Below are 25,714 nucleotides of genomic sequence, written 5' to 3'. Positions count from 1 at the left end.
TGCGATGCTACAGAAACCCAAATCCTGAACTGGTTTTATACGACAGGCCTATAACAGAAAGATCAGGGCAGAGATGGTTTCGATACAACCATGAGCATCATTATCTGAACAAAGGCCAATTAGTCAAGTCATCGTCTGCGGTGCCCTGTGCAATCCTATGTCAGTCCCCACTGTGTTCAGTGCAGCTTACGCCCGACCAGCAAAGTGCGAACAGGATTGCAGCTTTAGCGTATGATCCAAGCATGCTTACTCAGAAGTAAGTCCCCATTATAGGCTATGAGGCTTACTCTCTTTTTTACGTTTTAACCGAACTAACACAAACATTACAATTAATATAGAAACAATAAACATTATTAAACATTATTAATAAACATAACTAAGCAATACATTAATATCAGTGCTACCTCCACTAGGACCAACATCTCTAGTTACTGAATGTAAGATCATGTATGCATTCAGGTCATCCCACTTCCCTTCCAGAACCGCACTGACTTTTGTGTCGGTTCACACCCCTTTCCTTTTATCAAAACATATTCAATAAAAGGCCTCCAAAATTTTTCAAATTTGTGTTCACTTATCAAACCTTGTTTCCCATTTATTATCACAAGTCAACTTATCATTAATAGCTATATTCCAAATTTCTTTATACCAGGCAACTCTACGATAGTCACCTTTTATTTTCTAATTCCTTTCTACTATTAATCTTACTGCTGTTAATAGAGTTATCATCAGTTCCTTAGTATTTTGTCCCAGAGTGGTTTGTTGAGCTCAAACTAAGCAACTGCTTCCATAAATTCTTCTTCCGAGTTAGTCTGGCCCCAGTCCCTCCAACAGGTTGGACACAAGTGGGACTTTTCATTGTGTGCCCATCCTCTTTGGATGTCTCCCAGCGTTGCATCAGGGGCTCAGGAGCTATGCCTTCTATCTTGGACGTGGGACTAAGGGATTACCAGATTAATTGATCCTGCAATCCCGAATCCTACAAAAGCATTTAAGGTGGTTTTTATGAGCTTCATCCCCATGCAAACAACGGACATTCGATCAACACAACCCTGTCCTGGGCTGCATGGGAAGAAGCACAGTTAAAACATCGTGAGGTCGACCCGCTGCAGATCTCCCCGAAACCCAAGAAGAGACACCATTATACCTTCTGTTCATGTCTGCGTTAGAACATATACAACACATTCTTCCCATACCACTGGCTAGAAAGGACATCGAACATCCCTTACACGCTTCCCCGTCTCCTTTTTTTTAAGAAACGGAACATGAGCTGCACCCCAGCCTTCCAGAGCACATGTTGAGCGCACCGTTCAATGCAATTTCTCTGCAAAATGAATAATGGTACCTGATCTATATGCTTTCCAGAGAATAAACCTCACTGAACTCAGCAGGACTTCCTTCTGAGTCCATAGATGTAGGATTACAGTGCAGAGACAGTATTTTACTGCACTGTTCCTAGATATTTAAAAATAGAATATAGGAGAGGAGAGGAGAGGAGTAAATTGAATTAGACCTAGAACCCCTGTTGCATGCCAGGCCAGAGAGTGGTATAAAGGTGATTAACTCACAGAGTGTCTCTGCTCTTCTTGCTCTGTCGGTGGTAGAGACGCAATGCCGGCCAGCCAAAGCGTTGCAGTTCACAAACAGAGTCTTCATTCCTGGAAGGTAGCTGATATGTTTTCTTTCAAATGTATGTGAAACTTCCTAAAACCTGGTGATCTAGTCCCTCTCTGGTCAGGTGAAGATGTTACAAAAGCCGAATTATGTCAAACATGGGAAGGTTAATAACAGGTTTAAGACTCGTAGGTCTGCTTTTTGGAAACTTCTTTAACCTCTAGGACCTGAAATAAACTGATTTTCTGATCAGGCACTGCTGTTTTGTTTGATGTTCAAATAGGTCTTAAGCTCTTCTCAATAAGCATGTTTGCTTTCAGCAGACATACCTGCTTGAATGGATGCAACTCACCGACACAATCCTATTCGCACTTGCTTGTGATTGTGTCCAACTGAATTTCGGGGAGCTATTGGGATGGAGGGAGAGGAAGAGGAGGCCTTAAATGCTGTGGCATCGTGCCAACTCTCCTTCCTTTAAGACAGACAAGTTCCATATGGGAAAGGGTCTCTGTCTTCCCCTGTGCATTTAAGAGCGCTGCGGCTTCTCTCCCGTCGCAGCACTGTGGCAGTGGGAGAAAAGGGGCATCTGCTAAGATCCCTCCTGCACAGATTTATTCGTTGATTAGCTCTCTGTCTCACCCTTTTCTTACAAAAAACTCAAAGCAGCTTGCATCATTCTTCTGCTGCTGCTCTCAGTCTAACCCCTAGGACAACCCTGCGAGGTAGGCTGGGCTGAGAGTCTGGGACTGGCCCAGGTCCTCCGGCGGGCTCCATGGCTGAGTGGGGGCTAGCGCGCGCACCGCCTGACTCCCAGTCCCATGTGCTTAACCGCTAGACCACAGTGGCTCTCGGGTATGTGTCGGATTCACCATTCTGGTTCCCCTTCCAGGGATCCTGGGAGTTGTAGCTTCTCGGGCGACTGAACATTCAGAGGCGGGGAACCTGAGCCAGGTGCGCTCGCAAGGTGATGTTCTGCCCACGGGTGGCCCACGCCACCCCTTCCTCCTCACTGGCTGTGCGGACGGGGCCGGCGGTGCTGAGGCTGGGCAGCTGCTGGCAGCCCTCGCCCCACCAGGGGGCCCCCACCGCCCGTCCTTGGAGTCTCCCGGCCAGCTGCTCCGCCTCTGCGCTGTTCTCCTTTCTCCTCTGAGAGGAGGAAGAGGATGGGAAGCTTCTGCAGGCTTTCCCGCTCTCTCTTGCTCTCTCCCTTGGGGTTCGGGTTGCTGACTGGGCCCTGAGAGGCAGGGGAGCAAATGGCAACGAAGGCACCAGCAACCCGGGATGCAGGAGGGTGCGGATGAGGGTGCATCGAGAGCCTTCTGCTTAGGGTCCTCCAGCACCCGAAACAGCAGTGCTGACCCATGCAGGGCGGGAACAAAAGGGCAGGGTACCATGGCACTCAGAGGTGGAGTGTGAGTTGATTGTGGGTTGTCACTGAACAGTGGATTGTTGTTAAAATGTGGCTTGCTGTGTTGTCTGAACCCAGCTGCATGAGCAACACATGGCTTGTTAACAAGAGCCCAAGAAGAGAACCCATAGCTGGCTGTTGGGTGATGAACTGTGGGTTGTTCACCATGGTTGGTTACCTCATCTGGGTTCAGGCAACACGATAACCCATGTCTGCATATAATCTATCGGGTTGTGCATGTTGATCATGAAGGCGAATGAATGGCATGTGACTAGATTTTCTCAGGGTTCCAAAACAAAAATGAAGACTGGGATCCATTCCTTATTAAACAAAGATCCAGAAGAATACACATCTCTGCATTCTAGTTAACAAGCACACTAATCTCACTGTGCAGCATTTTTACACAGGCACATGTGTGCATTCACACACAAAGATCTTTCTAAAAAAAAAAAAGCTAGAGATAGGTATGGGCAGAGGAGCCCACAATCTGCAAATAACAGCTTTTGGTTTTCTCAGCTGAACCTACACGTTCCAGCTTACACTAAAAGCACACAGTGACAATAAAACAGGTCAAGATAAACTTGAGTGGAAAGTCAGCATCAGTTCGTGATAAAGCAGAGTCTCTTACTGCTCAGCTTCATTCCCTGATTGCAATGGATTTTAGCATTATGAGAGATTCCCCACGAAATTTATGCACCTTTATCACATCCCCCCGTCCTTTCCTTAGCTTCTGTCTGAGTTCAAGCACTCCAATGCCCTAACGATCCTTCACAGAGAAGCTGCTCCAGCCCCTTGGCACCTGAGCTGCAAATACTCCTCTTGGCAGCCCAGAGATGCAAAAACCAAACCAAATCATCCGAAGGTACCAGCTGGCTCACGTAAGATCTGATGTGAGAGCGGCAGGGTGGCCACGCTCCTCCTGTGCCGAGGATCATCCTCTGAAGGTCTGTCTGAGGACTGTTGTCTACCTGAAGGTGTCCTCTTTCTGAAAGGACACTCAGTCCAACTCTGGCTGGATAATGAAGACCCTTCAGCAGGGAGAGCAAGAGACACCCCTTCGTGGCCCATCCTCACCTGGACAGTATCCAACCTATCGCCATAATCTTCCCCATCAAGGTGAGATGCATCGCATTTATGCTGATGCTATGGCAACTAATTCTCCGTTTTGCACCCATACGTAGAAAACACCTGATGTAAATTGGTGCCCTCTTTTGCCCTTAACTTCAGCGGTCCTTGAGTGGGCCAGATCTTACACTCTGCCCCTCCACCTACGTCCAATTTCTGCGTCATCCAATAAACACACACTCTGCAAGAACAACAATAGTTCTGCAGAAGGGCTGTCCAGCACCTGAACGCAGGAATGCTTTCCCAGGTGCCGACTCAGTTTCCTCATAAACTGAATCAACAGCATAGCACGTTCCTGAGAACCAGAGTTGCTTGCCCATGCCAGGCAGGGCTGGCGGCTTGGCTAGGCCAGAAAGTTTCCGTGCGTGCCAGGCAGCTGTAGCTTGGCCCCACACACCTCGCTGTTGAACACACCCTGCTGATCTCCGCTTGAGACACTCGCCTCTCACAAAGATTGCTCTGCTAGCGGAAGGCCCTCGCTGCCATGGGAAAAGCGCCTGGCTGCAGGTGCGGAGTGAGCAAACAGCCTGAAGTGCCTGTCTACTCCTTCTCAAGCATATTTATTTTCTCACATGCAGCTCGCCCTCGCCGTCTGGGTGAAGCAACCGGCTCCTTTTACGTCTGCCCTGGACTATCAGGAGCAAAAGAGAGGCAGCAGCCAAAGCCAAGCAGAGAACTGTTCTGCCATGTTTTATTTCAAGACCTTGGTGCTAGAGGGTGGGGGCCTGAGGGAGGTTCGAGGGGGCTTAATCCACCTTGCGGAAAAGTCCACCAGCCTTTGCAGCCTGTAGAGTGTGTACCTGCTGGGGAAGGGGGATCAGGGCGCCCACAGGATGGATGACACGGTGCACTGCCTGGGGCAGCCTCCGTGTTCGCAGCACTCTCTGCCCCTTTTCCACCTGTGGGGAATGCCACGCAGTTTCCCGCAAAGACGTCCTCGTCGCCTATGGAGAGCCGGTGAGGGCTGAAGCGCAAGCCGGGGCTTTGCCCCTCCTGCCCTCCTTGTCCGGTGCTGCAGATGAAACTTGCACGAGCAGTTCCAGAGCTGCCCTTGGCTTCGGAGAGTCACCTTTCTGGAGAGAGTCCGACGGACCTCTCTGGGTCAGAGGGGCATCCAAGCCAGTTCTCACAATGCCCCGATCCCAGTCCAGAACGGCGCTCCCCGGGGGCTGCTTTTTGACAGGTTCCGTGTGGGGGCACCGAGCATCCCTGCCTTGTGATGCATCGGCTTCCTCGTGTGTCAGAGCAAGGTGAGTGTCACTGCTGGCTTCCAAGTGGCGCCTTTGCCACCAGACAGGCCTGGCCGTGCCTCTGGCTTCGTGCGTGTTCCCCCTCTTTGCTCAGCCCGAGCACCGATCCGACCTGGTGGCAGTTCCAGGAGTGCAGCTGGCCCCAGCATAATGTAAGCACTGGATTCACTAAGAACCAGGGAAAGACACATCCACTTTGTTCAGTGGGGTTCAGGGCTTGCTGTGCTGCACCAGGACTTGGGAAATCTGGATTCTTCTCCCTACTCAGTCCTGAAATTTGCTGGGCGACTTTGGACCCGTCACCAACTCTACCTCACAGGGTTGTTGTGAGCATAAAATGCAGAGAAGGATCCTGCCAGCCTTGGTTTCCTGGAGAGAACAAAGGAAGGGGGATATAAATATAAAAAACAAAAGGTTTTATTCCCCAGACCAACCAACAAGCGTCTTTTGCTGTCCATTTGCTCTACTAGCCTTGTCACAACAATCTGAATTCTTTGCATTCCAAAAAATTACTCAGATCAAACATGTTGCTGTTTTAAAATGCGGAATAATCTACACAGGGATGCACATGTGTAAATGATCGTACTTTGTAGATCAGCTTTCAATTACGAAAGAGAAAAGAGAGAAGAAAGCATATAAGAAAAACCCAAGCGATGTTTGTTTATTTGCTGCGATTGTGATCATTTAGGGGCATGATCCATACACTTATACACTCTATACGCTCTCCCAGTACAATCCCATGCATAGCTAGCCATAGCAAGTCCCATTGGGATCAATGGCATGTACTTCCAAGAAAGGGGAATGACCCCCTTGAGGCTGCTTGCTAAGCCCCATTGAAGAGTACCGGGTCTCTTTCCAAGCAAGAGGGCTTTTAGCTGATTCCCCCAAGTCCCTGCAAATTCCAAGAAGTTCCAGAGCTTGGTGTTCCCGTTCAGATCAGCGGGGCTTTTAAGAAATATTTCACTTTGACTGGATGGTGCCTGTGAGGCAACATGCAAATAAACAAACATCTGTTCCTAGGCTTTGTTTTTATAAAGAGCACAACAGCTTCTCAGAGGCACTTTCTTCCAATCAGCCAGTCCATCAATCCATCAAGGTATAAGATTTCTTGACTGCTGAAAGGAATCTGGTGCACCATACAGGATGCATCTAAGCAAACACAAGACTTTCCCTCTGGCAGTTCTGGTACTGCAGGCTGAGCTTTGTGCTGGAGGGGCTTGAAATGGGAGTGAACCACCCATTGTCTCTTGGTTTCTCCTCCAGGGCCACGGCCCCTCCCAGCCTGTTCCCTCTGCCCCCCCCCCCCCACCAGCCAGCACAGTTCTCACGCGATGCCCTGTCTCCAGAGTGACCTATCCAGCCCCCAGAACCATCAACTCCCCCTTTCCCCTTTTCCCCAGTCCCTGTTTTTATTTGCACAGGAAACCAAATGAACCTCAGCCAACGGTCTTCTCACGCAAGCCAAGGCAATCTTTAACCTGAAAGAGCACTCCTGCCCATGCAAGGGACAAGGGACGGCAGACGGGCTGGACGCCGGGTGATAACCTCTAACCTCTAACCTCACGCCTGCCCCCGCCACTCACCCTTCACCGGGGCAGATCCTGTCCCAGCGTCCTCCAGGCGTCCCGTCATCCCCAGCCCTGTCCTTCAGCCCTAAGAGGTTCTGGGCAACCTCAGACGGAGCCTGCTGCTCAGGACCGAAGCCTCACTCTGTAGACCCCAAAGGCCCTTCTTGTACCACCTCGGGGCAAGAGTCAAGGGACAGGGAGTCCCTCTCCATAGGGTTCTCCCTTCGTTTATTTAACATTATTTATGCACCACCGTTAGTGGAATCTGTCAGGATGCAAATGTAAAATGCAACGAGCTGAAGAGGGGTTCATGGCAGCATTACCTGTTTGCAGGAAGCTACCAGGAAAGAAGTGGCATCTTGGCCTTAAATTGACTGCAGTGCAAAGGCAGGTGAGACATGAACTTACAGGTCGGAAATGGGTGAGATGTCCCAGGGCCTCTGCAGCTTTCATAGGAAGGAAACCCCCTCGAAAGGAAGCCATTGAGGACTACGCATTCTTAGAAGCCCAAATGCTGAGTTTGTGGGAGTGGGGTGAGACTTGGGCTGAGCAGAGAACACACAAACACATACACACGTGGCCAAATTCCATGAATCAGGCGGCACAATGACACAGACTTCTCTGGAAACGGCGTAAGAGGACTGTCAGTCAGTGGCAGAGCAAGCGTGCAGTCTGAATGCGGAACGCCTCGGGTTCGGCCTTTCCAGTTAAATGAGGCTACGTCGCTGGTGACGGAAAGGCTCCTGTGGGGACCCCGGACAGCACTGAGGCTGGCTGGCAGGGCAGACCAGGGACAGGACGGAGGTGGAGGCCTCTTCGGCGAAGGAGCTAGCACTGCTTTCGGCAGCAGTCCTTGCACGCTCAGCCGGAGGAGGCGGGGGGGGGGGGGCTCGCGTCTGAGCGAACATGCATCAGATCTGGCTGTCAATGAGCAGCCCTTCGTGCTGCCTCTATCTCACAATCTCTGCCAAAGCCAGAGCGGCTGGTTGTTCCAGGGGTTAATGAGGTCAGGGATCAGTCTTGCATGCCAGTCAGCTACCTGAGTCTCACGCACCTGAAACACACCCTGTTTTCTGAAGCTGTCCTCCTGCGTCCCAGGTGGAAAGGATGCAAGAAGCGTCAGGCCAGGTGGAAGCAAGAGGCCATGCTGGTCGGGAATGATGGGGACTGTGGGCCAACACAGTGGCGGGGCACCGGGATGGGGAAGGAGAATTTAAGCCCATTCTCTTGCTGAGACCGGGAATTATCCCCTGAATCCTTCAACAATTTAAGGGACAGTGGAGCAAAGGGAGCTAGCTTTCCTGAAGTGGCCCTCTGCAGCTTGACGCTGCCCAGGTGTGTGGGTTGTCACCTCCCCATCAGCATCCCTTCAGCCACCCTGGCTGGGGCTGATGGGAGCAGAAGTCCAGCACATCTGCAGGAGGTCAGGTGGAAGGAGGCTCAAGAGACTTCTGGCGCAACGAGAAATGAACAAGTGCTCCAAGCAACTCAGGACTTCGCAAATTTGTTGAGGGTTAAGGTTTCACAGGCAATCCCTCTTCCCCCTCCTGCACCATCATTCCCACAACCACATGCAAAGCTTTCACATGCACAGGCCTGGGCATGTGATTCCAGGTTTCAGCTGGGAGATTTATAGGATGAAATGATCCCCTGTGGACAGGGAGCAACAAAAACGACCCTTTCCACAGATTCGGGGTGTAATCCTAAAGATGCTTGAACAGAGTGCACCTGGTGAATTCTTTTTCCATCTAAGCACACATGGGCCCCTCCTCTAGCAAGCGAGGCCAACACTCTTCCCCCTGACAGCTCAGCTTTCATAGTGATACAGTCCGGTTGCCAGTTTACCGCTTCGGATGCTCCTGGGGTGGGTGGGGACCTCAAATTAGACCTGGTGTGTCAGAACCAGGCTGCCAACAAGAGGACTGTGGGAAAGAAGACTTTAAAGCACAGTGTGATGTGAGACAGAATGTTTTTCCTCCGCTGTTTTTCCCCTCCTCGTGCAGATCCAAGATGAGAAGCAAGGGTTGCTTGCTCAGGGCTACACCCTTAAACCATCGGGGACTCAGGGATCCTCGCCAACCTACTGCAAATCTCTGAGATCCACCAGCAGTTCCAGAACCCTCTTCTCCCATCCTTGCTATCCAGGACCAGCCTGCATGCTCCAGGTGGCCATTTCTGAAAGTTACTGCTTCCTGCTTGGAGCAGAATTAATCCAGTGCTGGGTAGGAGAGGGAGGGAGGGAGTTGTGTGCTGCAGATGGATCGGTTCCCTGCTCACATCCTTTTTCTAGTAAGCCGGTGCAGGGGGAAAGGCAGGCCAGAGGTAGGAACAAACCCGCTGTGGCAGAGAAGACACGAAGGACATTGCAGGGGCAGGAACAACCTGCCTCATCTGTCGGTTTTGCCAAAGAGAAATAAGGGGCCATTTCGTACTCTTACACCCTAAATGTATTTTCTCAAAGGTTTCCTATAAGCAGCACCACAACCTCATGCTGCTCAGGTGTGTGGGATGTCACCTCCCCACCAGCATCCCTTTGCCCACCCTGGCTGGGGCTGATGGGAGGTGAAGTCCAGAACAACTGCAGGAAGTTGAGCAAGGAGGCTGTCGAGACACCTGAAGCAGTGCGAGCTAAAGAACTTCTCCGAGCAACACTGTCCAAGTTATGGGGTTGTTGCTAACACATAAAGCCCTATACAGTTTGGGACATGGCTATTTTCAGCCCTCTTTCCTGTCTTTGTGGTCATCGGAGGGTACACTCTTAGCACCGACAAGTGTTTTTATTTTCGTGCAGCGTTGTTGCTGTCTTGGCACCACGGCACTGTTCATTCACCACTTTGACATTTTGTTGTAAGGCTGTATATAAATCTAAACAGATCCATATTGACGGAATTAATGTTCGTGCGACTTCATGCCGGAGGGCAGCTTGTTCGCATCGCACATTTATGACTCATTGCATGTCGCTGACCATGAAAAGCATTTTGCCTTCAAAGCACTGCAAAGTTCCGCCAGGGAGGGGGAGCAGCGGGCAGGCAAGTCACTGGCCCTGGAGAGGGGGGGGGCCTGTCCCCCCCCCGCACCCCTCGCAATGCTTTGGCACTCTCTGTGGCTAAGAAGAGCTTATCCAAAAAGGGCTCGGACTTTCACGCACTGCACAAAAAGCGGGCGAGCTCCGCAAGGCAGGCTCCGCTCACGCCACAGCTCCATGATTCACTGAACACGCGGGCACAAGACTTCCGGCAGGTGAATGCAGAAAGATTTAGAAGTGTGAGGCATACACAGGGGGACTGGGGTGCGATGCCAGGTCGCCCTCTTGATCCCCCTTAGGCACCCAGCAAGGATCCAGCCCCAACCTGACGGCTGCCCAGATGGGTTGCTCCCTATGCATTTGGGGACCCCCCCCCCCCATCTGTTTCAAAGCCAGTGAGATCCAGTGTAGTGGATCCAGAGGGACGAGAGTGAGCAGGATTGGGCCCGCTGGCTGCGGGGTGGTGGGAGCCTCAACCCAGCGCGATGGAGAAGGCTGTAACACACGTGCACAGCTGAAGGTCTCCGAATAACCAGGCCCGGGCCGCCAGGGTCATGGAGCAGCACCCCGAAAGCCTCTCGCCCCAGGCTTTTCTTAAATGCATTTGGGCTTTTGCGCCTGCTGCGCCCGCCCCCCCCCCCCCCCCTGCCAGCCGAGCCGGGCAGTGCGATCCAGGGGCTGCGCAAGGCCCTGCGCGTCTGTGCGATGCGCTGCCGATCCCCGCAAACCTGCAGCCTCCCGCGCGGCTGGCAGGCTCTCCGCTCGCGGCGTCCTGGCCGCGTGGTGGGCTCCAGCTTGCGGGCGCCAACCCGCCACCGACTCCTGTCCCGTCCCCCACCTGCGCCCCACGACCCCACGGCCGCGTGCGGGCGCCGCTGGGAGACACGTGAGATGCGGAAGGTGCGTGTGAAAGGGATGAAGCAAAAGGAAAGGAAAGGGCTTGTCCCGGCGGCGTTAACGAGCTTTGCCCGCACGCGAGACCGCGGCTGCCGCACGCTCTGCGTGAGAAGGGCCGGCGCGTGCGCCCCGAGCGCCTGGGCGCGGCCTCCCCCGGATTCCTGCCCCCGTGCGTGGGACGGCCGCGCGGAGGCCGGCGGGTGCGCGCCGGCCCCTTTCAGTGCCGCCCCGTGGCGTGCGTGCGTGCGGCAGGGGCCAAGCCGTCGCCGCCCAGTCCGGCGCGCAGCGGAGATTGCGATCGCCTCGGCGCGGCCCCTTCTCACGCAACCCGCGCCCCCCGCCCAGCCCGGCGGCGGCCTCTTCCCTCGCCCCCCCTCCCGCAAAGGAGGGACAGAGGCCCGGCGGGCCACCCCGGCTGCCATCCGCAAGACTCTTCGGGCGGTGGCGCTGAGTCTCTACTCACAAGTAGGCCCCATCGAGATCCGGGGTCTTACTCCCCGGGGGGCCGACGCGCTCTCGGCCATGCGCGCCTCCCAGCCCAGCCTGTCCCGCAGCTGGTGCCCCCCGGGGCTTCGCTCTGCAACGCCCATCCTCCCCATTATTGCCTGCGCTGCCTGGAGCTGATGGGCGTTGTAGGCCAAGTAGCTAGCTCAGACGAGAGCGCCCCCCCCCCCCCCCGAGCATTGGCCTCGCTTGCTGGGGCTGATGGGAGCCGCGTTCCAAACCGTCTCCCCCAGCAGCTTTCGCGCCGCCCCTCCCGGTTTCCGGGCGGGTTCCATGGATGCCGCCAGTTTCCTGAAAACGGGGGGCGGCGAAGGAGGTTCGCACGGGACACAGTTCCAAGAATGGGTCCTGCGTGACTGGGGGCCAGGCAGCCAGCCGCACGCTGCGCCTTCCCACGCGAGCCCGCCTGGGTCTCAGGAAGGCACCCGTGCCGGTGGGGCCGCCTCCAGAGGCTGGGTGGCTGCGGGCTTAGGGGAGGGTCTTCTCCGTGGTGGCTCCCCGCGGAGCGAGGCCACGCTGGTCGCCCTTTGGCGCTCCTTGCACGAGTTCTCAGCGGTGTGCTTTTCCAGACAGGGGTCTTCAAACCAGCCTGTTGCTGATGGGAGTCCTCACCAAAATATTCGGAAGGCGCCAACCCCTTCCGCGCGGCTGTAGGTCCCACCTGCCTCCCCCAGCAGGGTCAATGGGCCGCGGATGATGGGAGCTGCAGTTCAAACTCATCTGGTGAGCACCAGCTGGGCAAAGGCTGCCTTCGGGCTGAGCAGGCGGACGCCTTCCAAACGTTATGGACCCAAACGCCTATCAGTCCCATACCGCAGGGGCCAATAATCAGGGGATGCTGGGAGTCGGGATCCCAAGACCTCTGGCGGGCAGCGCCCAGACGTTTTGGAGCTCGCCCCCATCAGCCCCAGCCAGCAGGGCCAATGGGCAGGGGAAGCGGGGAGCTGGAGGGCGCCGGCCGGGGAAGGCCGCCCTGGCAGCCGCCGGCCCCTTGGCACGCCAGCGGGGCCCGCCTCTGCTCGGGGCGGGCAAGGTCGCGGGCACACCGCGGCCTCCGGGTCGCTGGGCACGAGCGCCGCCGCCGCTTCGCACGCAAGGCCGGGCGGCGGGCCCTGGGGCCGCGCCACGCCCGCCCGCCCGCCCGGTTCTCCCGAGCGGGCGGGGGACGCGGCCCTGCCGTCCCCGCGCGCGTGGGGACACCCGCGGCCTGGGGGGCGGGGGGCGCAGCATCGCTGCCCCTTCCCCGCGCGCCGCTTGCGCTCCCAGGACGCCGACGGACTGGCCAAGGCGCTCGCACGGCACAGAGCAGGGAATCGGAAGAGGCCCCTTCCAGGTGCCTGGGTTCCCACGAACCCCCGGCGGCACGCCCCCGGGGGGGTAGCACAAACCATCTGCCGCGCATCAGATTGCCCCCCAGTGGCCCAGAAGGCGGGGGGGGGGGGGCACGAAGCAATCAAACCTCCCCAGCCGGGCTGCCTCCAGCCGGGTTGTGCAACAAGGCCTATCATCCCCCGCATTTGCCTTGAAATCCGTTTGCGACCCTTCCTAAATGGATTTCAAGGAAGAGTCTCCGCCACGCTGCTCCTCCGGATCACCCCCTTGTCCAATGCCTCGGTGAATTCATCCCTGAGAACTTCCAGGTGTTCTAAGGTGTCTTTACCTCTTTTCCAAAACTGTAGACCCTGCCTTTGCCCAAAGGTAAACACGAGAGCTTTTCATGCAGCATTCCCTGAAATCAATAACAGTGTTTATTTAAGTTTATTTATAGATCTTCAGCGACGTGCCCAGGACTGGTTTCTAAGGAAAACCTTTTCATTGTTACCAACCAGCCCCCACCGAAGCTGCGGGACCAAAAATTCATACGAAATAGAGCGTCCACTTTTAATGGACAGGTCCGTCTGTGTCATATTTTGTGGCTAATTGGCAGATCAGGTATTAGAAGGCATTTGTTCCCTAGTGAAGTTGGTGTTAAAAAGGAGCTTCCTAAATTTATCTAGGAAAGACGACCAGTGACACGTAAAGAAGCACACTCGGGTATCCCGAGGCACGGATGTCGTGCGCACTCGAGAGCAAAATATGCCCGCGCAGGATCATTTTCAGGACGGTCTGGCTGTGTTGTATGAGGATATTTACGAATGCAAATACTTCCAGGTAAATTCTGTCCTGACGCTACTGGAAGCAGCCCGGTAGACACTGAGATCCACAAACCATTTAGGCAGGAAGACTTCAGTCCTATGTAAACCTGAGTTACTCGGACATCGCTCAACCCCATCGACGTCAAGAGAGGGGCACGCCCCACTGCCCCACGAAAAGGTCTTTGGTGGCAGCCTCGGGTGATTCAGGGGCGCCTCTTTGTGGGTCTCTGAGACTTGAAATAGTGCAGCGCATCCCATTTTGGGGAACGGCCAAATACACACGCCGAGAATGAGCTGACGTGGTAGGATTGGGGCCGGTGCGACACGGGCTTGTGGGCGAGGGTCGCCTTTTTGAATACCCTTCCACATTTAAGCCAGAACAATTCCCAAACCCAAAACTTTCGTGCTCGTAGAAGCTCAACACCTCCGAAAGAGCGATGCGCCTTGTCTGAGTTTTCTACGTGCAGGGAAATGTGCGTGTGTGTGTGCTGAGACTACGAGAGGGAGACCCGGCTTTAAGCCCGTATCCTGTGGGTTCACTGCGGACTTTTTCTCTTTCTCGCTCCTCTTTCGCAGCTCTACTCCAAACCTCTCCAAGAAGTTGTGAGAATCGGGCAGGGCGTCCTGAAATCCTGCCCGGCTCTTTGCAGGAAGGGCTGCGTTCCCTTTCTATCTTTTCAGCCGGGCAATCCAGACTTTCCCACATAACGGCGGCGCGGGGGGCGCACCCTCCCCCATCCCCCTCTAGCTGGAACTCTGCTCCCCTCACCCTCCTTTTTCACTCTTTTGCCCCTGGACCTTTTCGTCTGGGGCATTTGCGGGTGGCCTCGAAGCGGAGGACGTTCGCTTCCTCCCAGACATCTAAAGGGAGAGAGGGACGGGAAGCGACGTTTGCGCAAACCTTGCGCTTTACATCCCAGCAGTCCACACACGGGCCTGTTTTCTGTTGGACTGTTTGCTCAGGGCCCCCCTGAGAGGGCGCGGGGCGCGGGAGGGCGCCAAGGACCGCGTCCTCTCCGCGCTCGCCGAGGGGCAAGGTCCGCCGCGCGCCGTGGGCACCGCGCCCCGGGAGCGCATGCACGGCCCGGGCAGAGCGCAGCGCGCCCCGGTTTTGGCCCCGCCGCTGCCACGTGACGCGAGGGCGAGCGGCCAATCGCGGCCGAGGAGGCGCCTATAAAGCTGCCCAAGGCGGCCCTCCGGCCACCGAGCTGCCGGGACGGGCGAGACTGCGGGCACCGGGCACCGGGAGCTGCGAGCGGAGCGCACCGACCGACCGACGGACGCACGGAGCGGCGCTGCCTTCTCGGACGCGGCTGAGCTGCGCGGAGCGACGATGGACCCGCGGCCCGCCGGAGGTGAGCGCGCCGCAGCCGGACCTCTCCGTGTGCGCGCCCACGTGTGTGAGAGAGGCCGTGCGCGTGTGTCTGCGTGCGGGGGGATGCTCATGCGTGTCTGCGGATGGAGAGGTCTTTTGTCTGGACCGAGGTTCGTAGACCTTTTGATCTGGGATAAGAACCCGGGTCAACATTTGAACGAGGTATGATGGTAAATGGACTGGGCAGAGTGCCCCTAAACACGTGCAGAGTGCCTTTCAGACACCTCTTTGAGCACCCGGCGCCTTGACAGCCCCCTTGCTGCTGCGATTCAGGGGCACGGAGCTGGTTCACAGTCTCCAAGGTGCGGAACGGTCTCCCTAGCTCGCTTCAAAACCCAGAGCGGGGGAACTTCGCAGCACCCCACACCTCTGAGAACCTTCACAGCGCATCGCTGTGCAACGAGTGTGCGCACGGACCAGAGTGCGCGCGTGCTCCGGTGTACACACAGGTACACTGTGCAGCGCACTGGATCCAGGGAAATCCCGTTTTCCCAGCACCCAGATGGAAAGCTGTTGGCGAAGAAGGCGCGCTTCTCTCCCTGCGCCTGCAGCCGTGGCGCGCACAGATCTGTGCTTGGCGCCCGGTCGTGGCGACCGTCTGACCCGCTGCCCCTTCCCAAGTGCAGGAAGGACGGTGCCCCTTCCTTGGCTGCCTTGGTGCGCGTTTTCCCGCCTGCCTGCCTACCTTCCGTGTGCTCCTGCTTATTACTCTACGGTATTTCTACCCTGCCCTTTCCCCTCTTGCAAAGACGCCAAGGCAGCTCAGCGTCTTCCCTACTTGATTCTATCCCACAACAACAGCCCTGTGAGGTAGGCTAGGCTGAGTGTGAGTGGCTGGCCCCAAGAAACCCCGTGGGCTCCATGGCCAAGTGGCAACTAGAATTTAGCTCTCTTGGGTCTCCAGCCCAGTGCTGCCCCCTCATATCATATTGGCTTGTCAGCGCTAGAATATTTCGCTCACCCAGTCAGGGGCCTGCGGAGGGCAGGGAAATGACCTTGCTGCTGCGACTCTCCCCGGGAAACTCCGCGTGAAGCCCTCAAGGGAGCTTAGAGGAACTAAGCGGAAAATTCCATCCAAGGCGACTTCCTCTGCACCTCCTTATAGCGGGATGAGGATACGGGAGTGACCAGTGGTAGTCCTACTTAGAGTAGACCCATTGGAATGAATGGAACTTGCATTTGCCGCAACTAATACAATATTATATATAATAACTAATATATCCATTTCAGTGGGTTTACTCTACCTAGAACTAACTTTGGACACTGCCCAGTGAAACATCAAGTGCTGGATTGGGACCTCCAGCGCTTATGGTGACACACGGATCTCGCAATATGGGACTGACTCTCAGTATAAGAGAATAGCCCTTCTCACGCAGAATTGCCAGCGCCACCAGGCTGAGCGGCGGCTGGTGCACGGCTGAGCTTTGGGCTTCCCGCTCCCGGCCTTCCCGGCCACTGGTCATGCTGGCCACGAGGCTGCGCTTCTGCATCTGCCTGCCCCTGTTCTCGATGGCTTCAGGAAGGAGTTTTTTCCAGCCCTGCCTGGAAACACCAAGGATTGAACCCGCACTTTCCCCCAAGGGCCCTCCCAAACAGTAAGCCGTAGTTTATCCCCAGACTATCAGTGACTTTAGAGAGGCAGACAGGAAGCCGCATTGGAAGAGGGGCGCTTGCAGCGAGCACATCTGGTCCTGCAGCGGCCCAGTCCCGGCTGGCCACACGCCTCTGGGAGTGCTCTGGGGGCAGGAACAAGTCCCTTTCCCCATCCCAGCCAGTGTGAATCTTCAGATCTTCCCCTGAAGCCCTCTCTGGACATCTTTCCTCACGGGAGCTGCCCTTAGTTACACAAGGAGAGGACTTTATATGGACATATCCCAGTTTTGGAAAGCCCGTCCAAAAGCCCTTTCTGCTGCTAGATTAAAACATCTCCCTTGACTCTCCTGCATTAATTTGTGCTATTTCCCAGTGCATTTTTCAAACCAAAATCCGATGCTGACGTCTTTTGTTATGGCTGCCGGACATGAGTTCTCAGTGTACTGCATCGGGTTTCTTAGGGTGCACTCCTATTTACATGTAGACAGAACATATCTTACTACTTGCAGCAAAATGGGAAAGGGGGTGGAACCTGTAGGGCAGTTCTCAGTGGGAGACTCCAATCTCATAAACCAACTTTCCTGAATCTGACATCTTGAATTACAGCTCCCACCATCCCGGACAAACACCCAAGTTGGCTGGGGCGATAGAAATGTCTGGAGGTTGGGCGACGACTGCTTCCAGCTCTCGGAAGTGAGACCCATTTAATTCCATGGGATTTACTTCTGAGTATGTATGAATGGGGCTGCCCTGAAAATATTGTTCACTTTTGACAGTTCCATTTGGGGGAATCTTAATCCCAGAAAGATTTCTACAGCCAGACAGCAAGCTTAGACAGTTCCCCAATTTGCTCTACCTCCTGGGTAACCTCTTGCCTTTTTCCTCCTCTGTTTCTCTGGTCCATTAGATGACTTTAGGGAGATGAAGGCGGTGTGGATAGGAAGCCCAGGTCCCATTTCAGTCACAGACACTCTCATAGCCTTCCTTCTGTCCTACCTGCTTCTGGTCTTCATCAAATCCTTCTGGCAGCGGATTCCCCCAGGACTGAAGAGACCACCTGGGCCAAGAGGGTATCCACTGATTGGCAATATGCTGGACCTGGGAAAGAACCCACATCGCAGCTTGGCAGAGATGAGCCAGAAGTACGGGGATGTGATGCAGATCCACCTCGGCACCAGACCAGTGGTCGTGCTGAGTGGCTTGGAAACCATCAGGCAAGCCCTGATTAAGCAAGCAGATGACTTTCTGGCCCGCCCTGATCTCTACAGCTTCCAGTTCATTGAAGACGGCCAGAGTTTAACCTTTGGCCGGCTTTCGCTAGATGTATGGCGAGCCAATAGAAAGCTAGCTCAGACTGCACTGAAGGCCTTCTCGTCCACCTCTCTGTTGGAGGACCACGTCTCCGAGCAAGCAGACTGCCTCATAGCAAAGTTCCAGGAGCTGATGAAGGAAAAGGAGAGCTTTGAACCTTACCAGTACCTGGTAATCTCCGTGCTCAATGTAATCTGTGCCATGTGTTTTGGGAAGCATTACAACCATGAAGACCAGGAGCTGCTCAAGATGTTGAACATGAACAATGAGTTTGGGGAAGCAAGTGCTTCTGGGAACCCAGCCGACTTCATCCCCATCCTCCGGTATCTTCCCAACAAAGCCATGAAGGCTTTCCAGGAGGTCAATCAGCGCTTCAGTGCACTTGTGCAGAAGATAGTTAAGGAGCATTACCTAAACTTCGACAAGGTAGGGTTGTGTCTTCAACATCCAGGTTGCTCTGCTTAGTTATTTCTCCCTCTGCTTGCAACTCAGACAAGCAAATCTTATCCCTAGCGAAAGACCAGCAAAGAGGCTGCAGTACATTTCTTACATGCTTACAATTTGCAGAGAAAAGGGATGTACTTGCAGAATCCTGAACAATCGGTGTCCACACAGTAGACATGTCTAGCGATACCTTGCATTGCAAAGACGTACAAGTTTGCAAGACTTGGAAACAAGGCCTATGGCTTCTGTCCAGCAGGTGTGGACAGCAAGTTCTCCTCCAGCTGTTCGTGTCACTTCCCAGAATTCCTGAGCGCTGGTCATGCTAGCTGAAATCCCAAATGCTTGGAGAACTCCTCCTGCGTATACAACGGACAGCATATCATGCTGCTTAACCCATATTCTCTCATCTGAGAGGTTTCACTTATGCCCCGCCCATCTTCTGCAGAAATTCGAGGGGGTATGAACATGGTTCAGAGCTGGGCCTCCAGCCCAGGGACTGCCCACCCTGGACCAGTTAGCTTCAGGTAGGTTGCCCGGGAAACAGCTTTGAAACAGGACAGGAAAGCAAAACTGACCTCTTGCAGTTGTAGTTTCTTCCAAAGTTCATTGGTACCTTCTGTGTGTGCTGCAGACTCTATTCAGTCCTCACCATTTCCCACCAAAAAGATCTGCATAGCGGGCAACCCAGAAAGATCTTAAAGAGCTGCTGAGAATACAGTCGACAATATCGGGTGCATGAGAAACGCACCCTTCTGCTCTGGCATTAGGCTGCCTGTGCGCCTCACCCCATATGGTCGCTTTCTCACACGTAATTGGCGGGTTGGTGTCCTGGAATTCGGCACTGCAAGCACCCTTTCATTTTGCCTTTCAGAACAACATCCGAGACATTACCGACTCCCTGATCGACCAGTGCCAAGGCGAGGGCATGGACGTGAATCCCAACGTCCAGCAACTGAATCGAAAGGTTACGTACATTGTCAATGACCTTTTCGGAGCTGGTAAGAACCTGCCAAACTCCTCTCGCTCTGCCTCTGCCTCTGCCTCCCCCTTGCTGCCGCCAGCTGCTTTCAAAAGCAGCAAACCGACCCGCCGCCGCTTCTAGCTTCCAACACACTGCTTGTGCCAGTGCATCAAATATAAGCACGATTCCTTGCAGCCCCAGGTCTTCGGTATGTTCGCAACGAATGCCTCGTTTTGCTTTCTCGTGGACTGACGAACAGGCAGTCTCTCTCCAGAGACACACGAATTGCCCTTTCCTGAAATGTTCCACATCATGGCATTAATCTTGCACTGTCACAAGAGCGGCCTGAGCAGGCCTCTTCCAAGCTACGTACCAAAGTTACCCTTCCCTGCTGAATTGTATTTGCTGATCCTTGACATTGAATATTTGGCTTTACCTTAAAACCAGAGGGCTGCAGAAGCCTCTGATTCTGGGCTTAAGCTGGCCTGTTCAGCTCTCCAACCCCTCCTGCAAAACTATTTGGAGAGTTTTCAGAGAGAATTCCAGATGGAGACACTGGGTGGGAATTTCCTTCCATGCCTCTTCCTGCCCAAGGGAGGCAGCTGCGGGGAGACGGGCATTGTGCTAACCCAGGGGAGAGTCCCGGCATGCAGGGACAAGCCCTGCCCAGTGGCCCCATGGGAGGGAGAAACCCAAAAACAGCCCCTGGGACTTCAGCGTGCTCAAGGATAACCTCAGAATGTGGGTGCATGGACACAAAGAAACAGAGCCAGTCAGAAGGGGCCTCCTGGGCCATCCAGTCTGACCCCCGGCTCCAGCCAGTTCCACTCATGACATGCCTACCATGTGCATGTCCAGCCTGTCCTTGAACCCCCTCACCGATGGGGCCTCCACCACCTCCCGTGGAAGCCCATTCCATGCCCCAGGGGTCCTAACCATCAGGAAGGACTTCCTGGCATCCAAATTGAACCTTGGCTCCCTGAGCTTTGCTCCGCTGAAGCGCATCCTGCCCTCCGCAGGGGAGAGCAGGTCTCGACCCACCTCTGCGTGACACCCCCTCACACACCTGCATATCTCCAGCAGATCCCCTCGGAGTCTCCTCTGCTCCCGGCTGGAAAGACCCAGCTCCCTCTGTCTCGTAGGAGGAACGACAAATCCTGGAGGAGGTCGTGCCTGGCAGAAAAGCGCGTGGCACTGAGTTCAGACAGGGACTTCCGCAAGGGAAGCCCGGCCTGCACCGAAGCTCTTACGCTGATGGCGGGGTGCCTTCGCACATGGCCACCTTACACACGGCTGGGTGGCCACAGTGCAAGCACAACGCTCACTAGCCAGACCTCGGCCTGACCCAGGAGCACTCCTTTACGCAAACCGTCTCTGCGGCTTGCCGCCTTGCTGTGGACCAAACGACAGTGCATGCTGTCCCGCTCACCCCACTTTTAACATCCTACAATGGGGGTCCAAGGTCAACAAATACGGGCAGGCTATTGGAGGGTTTTTGCGTTGCTTTTGGCTGCTCCGCCACTGATGCTAAATGGCCTTCCCTCACGTCGTCCGTTGCAGGATTTGACACAGTGACCACTGCTCTGTCCTGGTGCCTGATGTACTTGGCAACTTACCCTGAAGTCCAGAAGAAGATCCAGGAAGAAATAGGTACAAATCCAGACCCTCCTCCCTCGAGGCCTTTGTTCTTTAGAAGCCCTTCTCCAAGGCTGGATTTCAACAAACCCGCTTCTCACTCCCTTTGCCTTGCAGACCAAACCATCGGCAGAGAACGGAAGCCCAGACTGTCGGATCGCCCCATGCTGCCCTACACAGAAGCCTTCATCATGGAGGTGTTCAGACACACCACCTTTGTGCCCTTCACAATCCCTCACTGGTAAGTTGCAGCCGGAGGCCGATGCTGCAATCGAATTTCTCCCGGGCACAGGGGACGTGTTATTCCGCTTAGCCCTCTTCCATAAGTCAGATCTCTCAGGTCACGTTTGCCAATATGCAGGCCCCCTTCTAAGGCCTCCCCAAATGCAAACACAGCCAATGCAGTTTGTAGCAAAACAGACCTTAAAAAGACACAAGTGTGTGACAAGACACCTAGACACAAACCTGCAAGCTGTTTGCTTTTATCTAACCTGTGCTACTTGTGTTATTGATCATGAATTTCACCCGGAGAGTCTGAGCACAAATGAACACACACACAATGTCCAGCAATTTGCTTCTTTGGGAGTGGAGGGTATAATAGGAATAAACGTTGTGCTAGGACACTCTTTGATGTTTCCTGATGTGCACACTCGCAAATTATCCACCTCTTTCCTGGAGACTTGCTCAGTCGCCATCTCTGAACCGCTGTTGTTTAGGCTCCATCCACGGGGTTGGATTCTGGTCTAGAGTGGAGTGGACTTGGCAGCCTGGGGAAGGTGGGCCCAGAGAAGCCACGGGGGCTTTCAGCCCCCTTTTCAAAGTAATAGGTGGCAAGGCACTTTGCCTCCTGGCCCGCACCCACGCCCAGGGCCCAGGACCTCAGCGAGAGGTGGCTGAGGCCCCATCGGTGCGGGTGTTCAAGGACAGGCTGGACGTGCACATGGTGGGCATGTCGTGAGCGGAGCTGGCTGGAGTCAGAGGTCAGACTAGATGGCCCAGGAGACCCCTTCTGACTCGCTCTCTTTCTCTGTCCCTGCTTACCAAAGCCAGAAGCTGCTGAGAAGTCTTTGAGCCCCTGTCCAAAAGGGCAGGGACACTTTAAAGCAGGGAGGGGAGCAGATTTTAGCAAGAAGCGCAGTGTCTTCTTACAAGTGCCGTCGTGCAAACGGCAGGGCTCCTTTCGCAGCAGCTTTCCTCAGGCTCAGCCGGGGCTGTGAGTAGATCTGGCACTCCCGGAGGGACGTGTCTTTGAACGCTGCCGGGGGTGAAGCGTTTGTGGGTGCTCCCATGTCGGCACAGCTCCCTGCATGGTCTGAACATTGCACGAGGCCACATCGCCGCTGAAATCCAGCAGGAGAAAACGGACATGCTCAGCATATCGGCAAGGGGCGGCATAGAAATGTTATAATAATAATAATAATATCAATGCACTGCACCTTCCGTGCCTTCAAAGAACTCCAGGAACTGTCGCTTTAGCAAAGAGGCTGATAATATTCTCTTGGGCTTCAGTCCTATACATCAGAGGGTACGGACTGCGGCCTGTGCAAGCCGTTATCATTTTTGTGAGAAAAGAACGAGAGTCTCGCAAGCACTCTTTTTTTGCCTGTGTGAATATTGTACCCGCCTCTCTCCCCCTGCAGCACCAACAGGGACACCACTGTGAACGGCTTCTACATCCCCCGGGACACCTGTGTGTTTGTCAACCAGTGGCAAGTCAACCACGATCCGTGAGTTTCTCCTGGCCTGCCCCCCAAGCCCGTTCACGGGAGCTTTGCTGCCACGTCCCCCCAATTCGACACGCGGCGGCTTTTGAACCTGTGCCGACAGCTCGTTAAACAGGCCGACTTCCATTTCAAAGACGTTCTTGTGGAATTGGGGTGGGGGGGAGGGTGCAGGGGACACTTTCCAGTGGCAAGCAAGGCCAAAAGCAAAGGAGCGGAGCCCCGGACAACTATATTTTGGCTTCACATTCTTACCGCACTAACTACACCTCAGGACCAGCAGCTGTGCAGCTGCAGAAACTGGGGGAACTCTGCGTGGAGGCTTCCCGCTTGTAGAACAGCTCTCACACATCTTGCTTTTCTTCCCCTGGGGGCCAAAACATGGGGACAGGACAAGGCGTGTGAGCTATGCACCCCCCAAAAAATGAGGGTGAAGTGACCTTAAAATTCCCAGCAATACACTCATCCTCCAAAGAAAAAGGTTTGTTTCTCGGCAAAAAGGCTCAGTGCCAAAGATGCGTTCTGATCCTGTGAAGAAGCAAGCTGAAATGGCTCTCGGCAGCTGGAGGCAGGGATATCCTATCCTAAATGCAGTGTCAGTTTGTTTTAACCCAAATCCTGCTAGCAGCATGTCAACAACCGCGCTAGAATGCATGCTTTTTATTTTTCCTTGCAGGAAGTTGTGGAAGGACCCTTGCGATTTCAGCCCGGAACGCTTCCTTTCTGCAGACGGGACCGGCATAAGCAGAAACGAGGTGGAAAAGGTTCTGCTTTTTGGGTTGGGCAAGAGGAGATGCCTGGGAGAGAATATTGGAAAATGGGAGATCTTCTTGTTCTTGACCACCCTGGTCCAGACACTGGAATTCCATGTGCTTAACAGAGAGACGGTAGATATGACACCTCGGTATGGACTCACTATGAAATACAAGATGTGTGAGCAGTTCCAGGTCAAACAGCGCTTCTAACCCAGGAAATCTGGAGCAGGAAGAGTTGGATGCTGATTCAGGGAAGAAAGTGGGTGGGGGAATCCTACCTAGCAGGTATTCCTATTTCTCTTTTGAGTGGATCAGCCATCCGGGCTAAGCTGTGACTTGATCTACCCACAGAGGCAGACAAAATATAGCTATTACTGCAAAGGAAACTGGGACAGATACTACTGTGAAAAGCAGGGAATCTTTATTTGCTGGGCAATCATAGCGACCCGCAAGGTCATTTGGCTTGTGCGTGACTTGAAGTCAAGTCATGGGAGAACTTTTTCTGCTTTGACTGCATGAAGGGTATTGTTACTGCCAGGGTCGTAAAGTAAGACTTAGTAGCCCGGAAGGGCAAGTCTTCTACAGAGAGGAAGCTAATTCCAATATAATGACATTGGAAGTTACTTGCCAGAGGAGCTGTGGGAATATTCCACGCAAAGGTGGCCATGGAGTTCATGCAGAGCTCACGGTCAGAGGCCCTTCCGGCCTCCTTTGCTGCCCCTTGTGTCTCTAAGGGCACAATCCTGCGCACGTTAGAAAGGCTTGCCACCTCCAACAAGGCGGCCAATTCTTGACCTTTTCCATCCAAGGCCACTGAGGTGCACCGTCGCTCATTCAGCTTTTCACGTTCTCACCACTCTCTAGGGCCTAGGGCCGCTTTTGGTGGGTTTGACTTGGGTGTGATCCTTTTGACTTCCCTGCAGCTGGGGATGATGGCTTAGCACATGTCTCTTTCAAGGCCAACCTCCAGATCAGATTCTCCACAGGGCAGTGATTCTATGTGTAATGTGTCCATATATGTAATGTCAAAAATATATAGAAATAAATGGCTTTTAAAGATTTGCGGTTGGTTGTGCTTGATGGGTTAGGTGGTTGGAAAGCCTGTTGGCATTTTCGTGAAGGTACAAAAGCAACAGTGAAAGAGCAGAAAAATAATCAAAGTGTATTGCCTGTATTGCCTGATATACTGGGATTAAACCCTCCACTCAACCACCAAAAACCTCTTGAAATTCACATTTCAGTGAAGTTTCCGCAAGCAGTTCTTGGCTGATTGTTCTCCATATTCAGATATGGGAATATCTACGCAAACCAGATGCTTCTCTCAAGGCCAGGCTCCCCAGGAGGGAAGAGCGTCCCTGGGAACATCCCAGATGTGGAAGTTTCCCGGCTTCAGCCAGTGGGGCACGGCTCCTGACCCCATGACGTGCCTCCAGCAGAGGAGGGTGGCCCCGTTGGAGGAGGGGGGGGGTCGCTCTCAGAAGGCCCCTCCCAAAGGGAAGGGGCCCAGGCATGCTCATGAGGAGAATGGGCAGAGAGGATGAACCGTGCAGAAAAAGCTACTCCGGGAAGGCTTCTCAAAATCGCCCTCTTTTCAGTGGAACTTTAGCCCTGTATTAGGGTTAGGGGTGTGCACCGGGGTAGGGTTAGAGTTAGGAAAACGAGGTGTCCTGGCATGGTTCTGATGGTTGGAATGTGTTTAGAAGGGGCAGAAAGGATGAGCTGTTTAGAAAAAGCTACTCGAGGAAGACCTTTTCAAATTCACATTATTTTCAATGGCCCTTACCCCTGTATCAGGGCTAGGGGAGTGCACCAGGGTAGAGTTAGGCCAGTGGTGGCGAACCTCTGGCCCGCGAGCCGCGGCGGGCATGCAGAGCCCTCTCTGTCGGCCCGCGAGCCAAGCCGCCCCAGCATCGCCCAGCAGCCGCGCATCAGACACCAGCGTTCGCATGGCCGGTCAGTGCGCTGCCGAGGATAGAGGTGTATTTCCCTGGACTGGCTGGGAGTTGTTTTGCCTGAACTAAAACCTCAGTGTTAGGGAAAAGAGGAGGCGGCGTTATAATGAACGAATGCAATAAAATCCTCAGAAACGGCATCTCGACGCACTGCCAGCCCGAGGCGCCCCAGCGCAGCCCGCGCCCTCCACGCACCGCTTCCACGCTCTCGGCAGCTTCGCACGAGGCGCGCGGTCCGGCGCGCCAGCCACGCGCCCCTAACTCTCGGGGCGGCAGGAGAGGCGGCGCCCCTCTCGCTCTCGCGCATGCCCGGTTGGCGCGGGCCTGCAGCCCGGCGGCCGCTGCGCGCGCACGCGGACGGCCCCGCGGAAGTGACGCGGCGCTCGCGCGCGGCGCTTCCGGGGCGGGGCGGCGCTGCGGAGCCAGGGACCCGTTGGGCGG

The 25,714-nt window shown here is 54.6% G+C and overlaps 1 protein-coding gene across 1 annotated transcript; it reads left to right on the top strand.

The window, feature by feature from the left end:
* The first annotated feature begins 14,751 nt into the window (after nucleotides 1–14,751).
* LOC123033801 (cytochrome P450 1A4-like) lies at nucleotides 14,752–24,382 on the top strand. Its single transcript, XM_044450617.1, has 7 exons — nucleotides 14,752–14,881; nucleotides 17,402–18,231; nucleotides 19,121–19,247; nucleotides 20,771–20,860; nucleotides 20,963–21,086; nucleotides 22,486–22,572; nucleotides 23,243–24,382. The coding sequence occupies exons 1-7, from the start codon at nucleotides 14,860–14,862 to the stop codon at nucleotides 23,529–23,531; spliced, it is 1,569 nt and encodes a 522-aa protein (XP_044306552.1). The 5' UTR covers nucleotides 14,752–14,859; the 3' UTR covers nucleotides 23,532–24,382.
* Nucleotides 24,383–25,714: the final 1,332 nt, after the last annotated feature.

The sequence above is a fragment of the Varanus komodoensis genome, unplaced genomic scaffold, assembly GCF_004798865.1.
Source record: "Varanus komodoensis strain SLA01 unplaced genomic scaffold, ASM479886v1 scaffold67, whole genome shotgun sequence".
Classification (NCBI taxonomy): domain Eukaryota; kingdom Metazoa; phylum Chordata; class Lepidosauria; order Squamata; family Varanidae; genus Varanus; species Varanus komodoensis.
Note: the sequence above shows the minus strand (reverse complement) of the source record. Positions and strands in the feature narration are given on the sequence as shown.